Source organism: Anastrepha ludens, chromosome 4 (genome assembly GCF_028408465.1).
Source record: "Anastrepha ludens isolate Willacy chromosome 4, idAnaLude1.1, whole genome shotgun sequence".
NCBI classification, from domain to species: Eukaryota; Metazoa; Arthropoda; class Insecta; order Diptera; family Tephritidae; genus Anastrepha; species Anastrepha ludens.
In genome coordinates, this window is record NC_071500.1 from 123,229,417 (window position 1) to 123,241,907 (window position 12,491).

At 41.2% G+C, this 12,491-nt stretch overlaps 1 protein-coding gene across 2 annotated transcripts in view; it reads left to right on the plus strand.

The window, feature by feature from the left end:
* LOC128860966 (nucleosome-remodeling factor subunit NURF301) overlaps positions 1–12,491 on the plus strand; it is a 34,749-nt gene that overhangs the window by 1,038 nt on the left and 21,220 nt on the right. For both annotated transcript variants that reach the window (XM_054098788.1, XM_054098787.1), the window contains exons 3-5: positions 1,687–5,658; positions 11,659–12,042; positions 12,125–12,457. In XM_054098788.1, coding sequence (XP_053954763.1) covers positions 1,687–5,658; positions 11,659–12,042; positions 12,125–12,457 — 4,689 coding nt within the window. The remainder of the gene's footprint in view (positions 1–1,686; positions 5,659–11,658; positions 12,043–12,124; positions 12,458–12,491) is intronic.

Consider the following 12,491-nt stretch of genomic DNA (forward strand, 5'->3'; position numbering starts at 1 on the left):
GCATACATGTCTATATAATTTTGACCGTTATTTATAAATACGAAATTACTGAACAAGCACACCGAAATTTATGAAGATGTTTGAAATCTAAATTTATGTAAATAGTATACGCTATTCGGTTTCCATTGTAACTATAATAACCCAGTTTAAATTCGAATCTACCAAGAATTGTTCAGACAAAATAAGGTTCATTGTACACTTGTTTGAAACTAGACTTTAAACATACCGACATTTATTTTATGCTCAAGTATGTTAAACTAGAATTTTTTTGAAAAAGCTTGAGCTGACAAAAGCAGTGAACCATCCCGAACCCAGATACAATTTTACAGTTATTATTAATCCCGTCAATATTATCAACAAGAACCGTATCGCAACTATTTTATTTTGTGAATTAATCTGGCGTTCCTCGTCTTTTCATAAATTTACTTTTATTTGGATAAATATATTATATTTGTATATCTCACTCTAAATTTACATTCCTATGTTAAAAATATGCATGCATAGTTCGGAGACCACATTGAGATTACATTTTTTTAATTTGTTATATTTTTGTGGGCAACAATACAATACATGACTTTAAACCTTATACTCCTCAACATTTATTTGCCCAATTTTGAGCGATTTGTATCAACGGAAGCGGAAAGCATTAAACTATGAGTTTAGTTTAAATTTGTTTTATCGCTGACAGCTGATATTTAATAAACTAGCAAAAAAATTCAAGTTGTCCACAGCAATGTAATGGCCAATTTATTTCATTTATTTAGTTTATAAATTCTTCTTCTTCTTCTTCTTAATTGGCGCTATAACCGCTTACGCGATTTTGGCCGAGTTTAACAAAGCGCGCCAGTCGTTTCTTTCTCGCGCTAACCGGCGCCAGTTGGACACACCAAGTGAAGCCAAGTCCTTCTCCACCTGATCTTTCCAACGCAGAGGAGGCCGCCCTCTTCCTCTGCTACCACCAGCTGGTACCGCATCGAATACTTTCAAAGCCGGAGCGTTTGTATCCATTCGGACGACATGACCCAGCCAACGTAGCCGCTGGATCTTTATTCGCTGCTCTATGTCTATGTCGTCGTAAAGCTCATACAGCTCATCGTTCCATCGTCTGCGATATTCGCTGTTGCCAACGTGCAAAGGTCCAAAAATCTTACGCAGAATCTTTCTCTCGAACACTCCAAGCGTCGTTTCATCGGATGTTGTCATCGTCCAAGCTTCTGCGCCATACGTGAGGACGGGCATGATGAGAGTCTTGTAGAGTGTTAGTTTTGTTCGTCGAGAGAGGACTTTACTGCTCAGTTGCCTACTTAGTCCAAAGTAGCACTTGTTGGCAAGAGAGATTCTACGTTGGATTTCAAGGCTGACATTGTTATCGGTGTTAATGCTGGTTCCTAAATAGACGAAGTCTTTTACAACCTCAAAATTATAACTGTCAACAGTGACGTGGGTGCCGATACGCGAGTGCGCCGACTGTTTGTTTGAAGACAGGAGGTACTTCGTTTTGTCCTCGTTCACCACCAGACCCATTCGCTTTGCCTCTTTATCCAGTTTGGAGAAGGCAGAACTAACAGCGCGGTTGTTAAGGCCGATGATGTCAATATATTATAAATTAATATCAATAATATAATTAATATCAATATAAATTAATATCAATAAATGAATGAATGAATTTATTATTTTCTTCCACAGGATATGAATCTGAGTACCATTATGGGTCTGATTTTGGAGACTCCAGCGAAAAGAGTGACATAGATGATGAATTACTCTGTTCAGCTACCGATGAAGAGAGTCTTGATGCTGTTAATGAAAGTGAATCTGAGTTCTCTGTATGTAGTTTTACGCAAAATGGTGTCGGTCGTCCACCGCGACCACCAAGTCCTGATCCAATTTGGCTACAGGACCGTCAATATGAACCCCTAGAAATACCAATCAGTTCAGAAGATTTATTAATGAAAAATGAATTTTTACTTAAGGCTTTAAGTATATATGAAGTTTTAAGAAGATTTCGCCACCTGGTACGTTTGTCTCCATTCCGTTTTGAGGATTTTTGTGCCGCTTTGACATGTGATGAGCAAAGCGCACTTATTGCTGATGTACACATTATGTTATTAAAAGCAATTTTGCGTGAAGAAGATGTACAGGGAACGCATTTTGGACCGCTTGATCAGAAAGACACGGTAAACATTTGTTTATACCTAATTGATGGCATTACCTGGCCCGAGGTACTTCGCAGCTATGTGGAAAGCGATACAATTTTCAACCGCGAAGTATATAACATCCTATGTGCTGGTGATTACCCTTTTACAGGTGTAAACGATCGACTCACTGTTTTAGAATTTTTGACAAGTCAATTTTTAACAACGAATGCTGTTCGTGACGTAATGTTACAAGAAGGTCCAATACACTATGATGATCATTGCCGAATTTGTCATAGATTGGGCGATTTGTTGTGTTGCGAAACATGCCCAGCCGTCTACCATTTGGAGTGTGTAGACCCGCCGCTACATGATGTACCCACAGAGGATTGGCAATGTAATTTGTGTAAGTCACATAAGGTTAGTGGTGTGGTTGATTGTGTGTTGCCACAGGAGAAACAAGGTGTACTCATACGACACGATATACTCGGCTTGGATAGACATGGGCGCAAATTTTGGTTCATGGCTCGCAGAATCTTTGTCGAAGGTCAACCCGAATATGACAGCGGGAAAATTTGGTACTACAGTACTGAGTCGAAATTAGATCAATTACTAAGCATTATCGACAAGGATGATTTGGAATCGGCACTCTATAACCAATTAATAGAACGAAAGGATGAGATAGTACGTCAAATGAAATTAACGGAGTCTATTACGAAAGAGCATAATAAATACCAAAGGCTATCTTACATTGATGAAGAAAATAAGAAAACCTGGGCATTACTACGTGGTAATGAAGACGATGATGCACAAATGAATGAAAGTGGCACAGAAAGTAAGATGATGACTCGTCTGAAAACAAGTCAAAATGCAAACGATCTTTCTCATTTTAAATTGGGTATGGATCATGGTTTTAAAAATTACGTAAATCAATACACATCTAATCCGATTGCTTTAAATAAGCCTCAACGTAACGAGGAGCGCGATAAACGTCGACATCTATCGCATAAGTTTTCACTGACCACAGCCTCAGAGTTTAAATGGATTGGTGTAACGATGGGTAGTTTGGATACTATTACACAGACATTGCGTCAAACCCTACTAAATTTTGAAGAGACTGTACCTTCATCATTTTTGATTCCGAATTGGCGATTTATAAAGTGGAAATGGCGGCGTACAGTAACTGATGCACGGCGTCCAACGGAATTCGTCATAGTATTATTATTACTCCAAGCAGCACTTAAAAATGTAATTTTTGCAAATGTTTGGCATGAACAACTTGGCCATCTTACTTTATGTCGCATAACATCGGCCGAGCGTGAAGAACGCAAAAAGATGGAGAAACGTGAAAAACGCGAGCGCGACGATGAAGAGGAACGTAATCGACTTGCTTTCAATTATATCAAATACTCTTTAGGACTAAAGCATCAAGTTTGGAAGCAAAAAGGTGAGGAGTATCGCATACATGGCCAATGGGGCTGGATGTGGTTATCAACAAGTCGTCGTTGTGGTGTAGGCGGCAGCAAAAGTCGTCGCGCATCATATCGACATGGTTTGGCTATACCCCCTGTAAAAGTGAATGTTCACTTTACTAAGGGAAGTGATGTAGATGAAATCGTTAGTGTGGATCCACGTACCCACAAATTTATTTTGCAATGCAAAGCGGCAGAAAGACGCGGTGCCGATTATCATTATTTACAGAAGTTCAGAGATGTGCAGATAGTAGAACTCAACAGTGTTAGCACAGATGGTAGCATTGGCGTAGGAAATGATATTGGAACCATTGATGTCTCTAAATCCTTAACCATGCCTGGTAGACTCATGTATCCAAAAATTGCGCGTAAAAGTCGACTTGACAATTTACTTGCACGTCGCTTGGAATTAATGCAAGCTGAAGAAGAATTGGCAGTAAAAACCGAGCATGATGATGTTGATACGCAATCAACCACACAATCGGATGACACAAAAACAGAAGCTAATAAGAAGGTAGGCAAACAAACATTTCTGGAACGGCGTTTGATGGATATTCAGTATGTACAACAAAAAGACATGCCAAGCAAAGATGTTAATCTAGATTTAATTAACTCTTTAGCGAAAAAAATACAAACAGTTCGCCTGCAATTTAGTCAGCTGAATAGATTCGCTAAGCAATATCGTTGCTACACAAAAGAGTGTAATACAAATTCGAATGCAGTTTCGCAAATAACACAAAACACTTGCTATTCACCATTATGCCTACAGAAAGCACGCGCTAAGAAAGAGTTACTGCTGTTGTTGCGCAAAGCACACATTGCTGGCAAAGGATCCAAAGAGACAGTGGCTGCTATTTTGGGTGCTGTGACGAAGCCATCAATACTTGAACAAAAACTAACCGAGGGCAAAAAGGATGCATCACTGGTTCGCGATGAGTCCGATGATTGCCGCTTATTGATAGATGAAAGCCCATTGGATTTAGTACAAGATTGGGAACATGCACGCGCTATTGCAGTGCCATATGATGATAAGCTCTTGCATGATTGCTACGTACCGAAAAATGAAGAAGATCCCTCTGCCAATGTAGTGAAAGAGGAAAACATGCCAATTGGGGCTAACAGTGATGTTGGTGCCAGTGATGAGCGTATGGAATTCATTGATAACATCGATGTGTGCAGCAATGTTGAGGTAGAGAGCTCTGAAACTACAAATGATGACTCGTTAGCTGCGCTTACAGCTAGCAACGATGGGTTAGGCATGGACGCCTTACTCGCCAAAAAGTGTAAGAAAATGCAAAAGTCGCGCATCAATAAATCGTACATTGCCACCAAGGATGCGCTTAATCAAACATATGAGAAGCAAGCCACAGCTTCAAATGTCAAACAGAATCGTAGATTTCCCACACAACCACGTATTGTCAAACGCGAAGATGTTACAAAACATGAAAAAGAATACTATCCGAATGGTAGAGAACGTTTGTATGCTGCGGAATCACCTCGTGGTCGCATTTACTTGTGGCGAGATCCAGTAATGCTACAACAGGATCGAACTCAAAATAAGAAGGAGGAGGTGAAAACTCAGGAACAGTCTAAGAGTTCACCTATTGGATCAACATATCCCTTAACATCGCAATTTCTAACTCACAAACTGAAAATGAGTATACTTGTACTGGCGCCATACGAATTAAAGAAATTGGCGCGCGTTGGTGGTAAGGTAACTACAAATGGTTTCCATCATCTAGCAAAGAATAATTCTGTGTGGCCATATCCATGCTCGCGACCGTTGTTCAAAACTTGTTGGTCTTTTCGTACCAGTAAAGCGACAAATCTGTCAACGGTAGCTTTGCAATTACGTATTCTCTGGTGTTGCCTTCGCTGGGATGACATGATTGCCAAACCGCCATCGGCTGATGGTAAACACCAAGTTTCTAGTGAAACGGAGATTGTTACGCAGGAGCTTTTGAAACTACGCCATATGGGCCGTTACGGTGAGCGTACGCAGTATTTAAGACGCAAAGTCGTTGTGCCTCTGGAGATGCCCAAGACCATACGAGGTGAGTTCACTCAGAAACATGAAATATGTAAAATAAATTACTGTTTAAGCAAATGTTTACCAATGAAAAAGCAAATTAGTTTATTTTAAAATTTTCATGGCACATAAGGCAACTGCATTATTTTGCTATAGGTATAGGGTTATGTTGAAATTTTATTTGGCGAAGCTTGTTCTCTCGAAAGTCGGTTCTACATAATCGGAACGACCCGGCCAAAGACTGTAACTTCAGTAGCATTTCCCGTATATGTATGGGAAATGTTAATGCTGCTACAACATCAACAAGAAAGAATTCGTCGTTGTTGTTACTGTAGCAATATACTTAAGAGCGAGCAGTAAGAGTACGTCGACTCTACAGCGAACAAAATTAGTTCGGCTAAATTTGTCATAAATGTGGTGTTAGCATATAAAAAAATTATTGAAGATCGTATCATAAACCAAAAGGTAGCGAAGTAAATGTGTGTCCAAAATATGACATTTTTGGTATATTTGTTTACCACGTGTATATTGTTTTATATTTCGCTATCCATTTTTAGATGTTTTTGTGACTAGTATATACATATATGGTCATTAAAGTAGGCTACAAGAATCCCCAAATTATTATGTTGCCGCCACTGTGCTTGACTTTTTACCTTTTGAACCGCGGTGAGAAATCGTGACCTTTAGGACGTCTGAAATTTCGCCCAGCTTCATTTCTAAATAAATAAATTTATGTTTTACCGCTCTAAAATATGTTATACCATTTTTTCATACCCTCTGTTCCATACCATGACTTGTGCTCTCGGACAAGAATTTTCCTGTTTCTTAAATTTGCTTGTTTCAACAGGAACTTTACTAGCTATTCTGTCTGGTAGGTTCATGCTGTACAAACGATGCCGTACAGTTCTTGCTGATAGTTCGTTGTTCAACTGCAATTACCTTTAATCACTTGAAAGAATCCCTCTTGACAGGAGTCACAATTAAATTATCAGTAGTGCAAGTAGTTTTCTTTTTAGCGTGTGGTTCTGTGGTTTTTTGGGCTTAAGGACATTTACAACAAAATTTTTGGACCGTCCAAGAGACTGAGCGATAAATTTGTACCACATTTTTTGTCTTCGAAGAATGACAACAAATGTCCGAAGATGAAGAATACTCAAATTAAATTTCAGTTTTCCACAATACAAGTCTGGAATAAATTCAGTTCAACCAGAACAATCCCAGATATACCTTCTGCTCAAATATGAACGAGACGTTATCAATAAAACGGTCCGCGGATGACATATGGCAAAAATAATTTTTTCGTTTTTTGGTAGGACTGTTATAAGCTTACATGGCAAATTTCAGCTTGATATGTCACATAGTTTGTTTTCTGTGCTACTGTAAACAAGTCAAGCTCGAGTGTGTTCTTCGAATTCTACAGTCTTCTTCTAACAGTCCTACCTAAAACAAAAAATTTATTTTTGCCATATGTCATCCGCGGACCGTTTTATTGATAACGTCTCGTTCATATTTGAGCAGAAGGTATTACGTCTTCGTCGAACAAAAAACCATCAACATAAGCACTGTCAAAGAACAGAAACTAACAACGCAAACCCTGTTACTGTAAATAAATAAACAAATACTGTAGAAGTAACCGTCCTTGATCAGATATACCATACACCCGTGGTCAACTAACTAAGAACACAATATTTTGTCCAGATTTGACTACTCTGTTTTTTTATGTTTCATTAATTTTTTTATATATTAATAAAATGTAAATTAAAGTTTCACTTTTTTTTTTTAATTTGACGAATTTTCTAATTTTTATTCTGGATTAAAAACAAAAATCCGGCTCGCAGTTTTATAGCTCAGTAAATATTTTTAAAATTAAGTCATACGATGGTTTTATTTAAAAAAATCGGTCATCTTTTTTTGTATCTTCTGTTTTTCTAAAACTTGAGCACAGCTTTCTCCCTTAACCGACTTAGCACACTCATATAATTTTGATCAACGTCTTCATGACCAGCCCATATTAACGCCTTGTTGAAAATTTCAACTGCTTCAGTCGGCTTAATTTTCTTCAGTTGCTCTGATACGCTGTCATCATCGGATTCGTCCTCTTGCTGATGATCGTCATCTGCATTGCCCTCCTCGATATCTTCGTTCCATTCATGAATGGCTGGTAACGTGAATCTAAAATTTTTAATAAAAAGAAGTTTTTTCTATAACCCATATACATATCTTTGAGCATATCTGCGAACACGAACGAACCTCAGGATTTAAACTACTAAGGTGATCGACGGTTCTGCTCATCAATCCATTGGTTGAATGAGGGGAGTAACGTTTGGTGGCCCGTTCTCCGTTCAGCTTCATTTGGGTGAGAAGGAGCGTTGACGATTAGAAGGAGAGCTTTAATTGGTAAGGCTTTCTCCTTTAAAAACGATGTAACGTTAAAAAACAACCAGTTAACCTTAAAAATCGGACAAAACTTAAAAGGAATATTCACCTGTGGAACAAATGACTCATGAAAACATTGCTTGAAAATAACCGACGACATCCAGGCGGATGCCACAAACGCCTTCACCCGAACTCCACCTCGGTTAGGTGTAACAAGTGCAACGGGTGGAGCCACCTTAAGACCTGTTCAGGCCTTAAGTCACATAGGGAGTGGTCCACACGGTATGTGGCCACGTGTTGCTCCCGCCAGCAGGCGTCTGATGCCTCCACGGCTACTATATCCCATGATAGGCCGGCACTACCAACCGCCACCTCAACCCACACCTCCACGGTGAGGAGCCTATCGGAGCAACACAACTCCCCCTCAACCCCTCCCCTTCCTTCCTGCTCCAACCCCAGTGCGGGGACAAACCAGCAGCTCCTGGTCCCCCGCACAGTCTGTTCCGTGTGTCAGACCGTAATACCTCGGAATCTGGTATCAGTCCAATGCAATTCTTGCAATGGCTAGTGCCATTTTCGGAGATGTTCCGGCCTGCGCACCACCCGTGAGTGGACAACTGCCTATGTTGCCCCCTGCTGCAGAGCTCTGCACCCACTACCGGATTAAACGCGCAGATGCTGAAGCATCTGGGACCTCTGGGAGTAGGATTCCTCACAAGGGTCTTCAATCTGTCCCTGGCCACTCATCATCCCTGACAAGTGGAAAGCAGGGAGAGTGGTCCCACTACTGAAACCTGGGAAATCCGCCAACCAAGGGGAATCTTATCGGCCTATAACTCTCCTTTCCCCAGTAGTGAAGACACTTGAAGCCCTCCTACTCCCACTCTTCACGAAACACCTGGCCCCAGCCCCACATCAGCACGGATTCCGACGAGTGCATAGCACCACCACTGCACTCACCGCCATAAACGCCCAGGTAAACCGCGGGCTTAACCAAAACCGCCCCTGCGAGAGGACTGTCCGAGTAGCGTTGGACCTGAAGAAGGCTTTCGATACAGTCAGCCATTCCATGCTACTAGATGATATTTATCGGTCGACACTCCCGCCAGGGCTGAAGAGGTGGTCCGCAAACTACCTGAGCGGTCGGCACTCGTCAGTGATATTTCGAGATCAAACAACATCCTTTCTCCCTTGCTGTTCAACTTCTACATCTCGAAGCTCCCCCAACCACCAGCGGGAGTTTCCCTGATCTCATACGCTGACGACTGCACGATAATGGCGTCGAGCAATGACATTGATGGCCTGTGTTCCAAAGTGAACAACTACCTCACCAACCTTTCTCGCTTTTTCACTGCGAGGAATCTCCAACTTTCCCCCACCAAGTCCACGGCGACCCTCTTTACCACCTGGACAAAGGAGGTCAAGCTGTTCCTTAAGCTAAAAGTCGACGACACACCAATTCCGACGGTAAATAACCCCAAAATTTTTGGTGTAACCTTTGACAGCTTGCTCTCCTTCTCTGCGCACACAACCGCAATTGCCACTAAAGTCCAAAATCGCAACAAGGTCCTCAAATCGCTGGCCGTCAGAACTTGGGGCAAAGACAAAGAACTGTTGCTTTCGACATTTAAGGTAATTGGTCGGCCGGTTCTAAACTATGCTGCGCCTGTCTGGTCGCCTGGAACTAGTGATACGCAGTGGACAAAGCTACAGACATGTCAAAATACTGCCATTCGGACAGCGACCGGGTGCCTCCTGATGTCTCCCATTCAACACCTACATAACGAGGCACAAATGCTCCCAGTAGTGGAGCACAACAAACTGCTCAGCAAGCAGTTCCTGCTTGGATGTTACCGCAGTTTTCACCCCTGCAGACACCTGCTTGAGCCAGAGCCGCCTCCCAGGCACGTCAGGAGACACCTCCTAGACTACGCTGACGAAATCCAGGACAAAACTGACCGGAACCTACTGGACCGGACAGTATTTAGACAGTCAATAAACGACATCCACCGGGAGACCGTTTCCACCTTCATCCGTAATCGGAGTCCAACCACCACCCATTGGAGACGAAGAGCTCCAGCTTCCCCGCGAGACTCGTGTAACACTGGCACAACTACGTTCTGGATACTGTAGCAGATTAAACTCCTACATATCCAGAATCGACCCCGACATACCAAACACATGTCCGGCATGTGAAGGTACCCCGCACGACACTAACCACCTCTTCACATGCCCCCTCAAACCGACTCATCTAACCCCCCTCTCCCTCTGGATCCAACCTGTCGAAACAGCATGTTTCCTGGGCCTACCCCTAGATGAGCTAGACGAAGATGACCGGTGATATTCCTACACTGACAGGGCTACCAATGCTGTTAAAACAACAACAACAAGGCGGATTTCGAGCTCTTATAGTTGGTGGGACATTGAAAGTTTTTAAAGCAGCGTGGATTCTTCGCCTTTCCAATTGCCAAAAGCTTGTGGGATCCAGTGGCGTTTGAACAGAATAAAAACGTGATTCGCTGCTTCTCGGCCTTTACTTCTGGGGCTCTCTTCTCCAAACTTGACGCGTACGTTTTCTCTGCCACAAGTCTTCAAAATAACCCCGACTCATGAGCATTATATAACTGATCGTTGCACAACTCCACTTCGGCCATTTTAGCTTTAAGTTTTTCTTTAAACGGATCCACTAGCTGAAGTTGCGAAGACAGTTTTTCGCCTGATATTTTAAGAAGTCGAATACCGTACCTCTTCTTGAATCCTTAGAGCCATCCATCATTAGCGAAGAAGTTTGCTTCATTTTCTTTAAATTTTGCATGCAGTGTTTTTGCCTTTTCTTTCAACATTAGAGCACTTACTGGCCAGTTTTTATCTCGCATTCGGATAAACGAACGATAAAGAGCTCTCCATTTTGGGCAACTCTGAAGAACGCAGTGTTTTTCTTATTTCCAGGTCCACAATACGTGTTGTTTACGCATTTTAAAATCACTTGCTTTTTCGCTTTAATGTTACAAATTGTTGATTTAGCAACATTATATTTCTTTGCTAAAATCGTGACAGATGAGCCTTTTTTTAAAAAGCCGAGAATTTTAGCCTTTTGTTGTAATGTCAAGCACACGGGTTTTTTAGAACTCGTTTTCACCAGAAAACATAAGACGAACCCCTCTTTGGAAAATCAAAACCGCGACTGAAATATTTTACTCTTTACATGCAATTACGAATAAAATGTAAACTACATTCAAATATTATAATTGTTACGTTTTAGAGTAGTCAATGCACAAAAATGTCTGTTCACGCTTTAGAGCGTTTACGTTATCGAGCGTGCGCTGTATTAATATTATTGTTTTCATGTTAAATTTTTCAATCTGTTGCACTCCCTTTCAGCAGAATAGATTCAGTGTGCTTTCCGAATTAATATAATTTTATCGAATCGCTTATAAATGTTTTTTATATGGTCAGATTTGGTACCTGAATTTGGTTAAAAAAGGTCGCAGAATTGTAGTTTACTGTTTTTATAAGTTCTTTGGTGTATTAGTATTCCTGCACAAATTGCTTGCACGGAATTATATTGGGTGCCTTTCCAACCATTGAGCTTTCTACATGAAGTTTTAACGCGAGAAAATTTCTTTTATTGTATAAATAAAAATTACAGAAGTGACATCGATCCGATCTGGTCTTCGGAAACGCAAACGTGCCGAGTCGCCACAACCAACGGAGCCGCAAATATCAGAGGAGTGGGTGGAGGAAGAAAAATTAGAATTGTGGGAGATTAAACTAATGGGCGAGCGCCATGAAAAGAGCAGACAAGCAGCCATGACGCGTTCAGTTGTCTTGCGACAAGCTGCCGAACAAGCAGCTGCTTCGCCATCATCTTCATCTGCATCCAGTTCTGGTGGTTCAAATAGTTCTACAACTAAAGTGGTGATAACTGCAAAGAGTAGTGAGGAAATAAAGGAGAAAATGGAACAACAATTGAAACTACAACGTGCTGCGCATCAACAGAAAAAGAACCCGGAAAATACTAAATTACAAACAGGTACAGATAGAACTTAAAAAATAAAATAAAAATCTTCCGATAGGAAATTTTACATTGCTTTTTGTATGATTATTAATTTTAGTGAAGGGCCAAATAATTGGCAGTCGACGTGTGATTGTCAAGAACCCCGACGGCACAACACGTATCATACAACAGGCTATCACATCACCCGCTCAAAAGGTAGCTAATACCGTTACACAAGCTTCAACTACTTCGAGTGGAAATGTAAGTGCTACTACCGGCAGTGCACCAACGCAGCAATCATCTGCTCCACAACAACACAAAGTCCAAATCATACGCGGCCCCGATGGTAAAGTAAGCGTAAGAGGCTTAAATCCCGGTCAACAATTAATACAAATGCCCGACGGCAAACTACATGTACTAACAACAACGACATCATCAAGTGGCTCACAGGGTTAGTTGACTAAAAAATGCCATTACGCATAGAA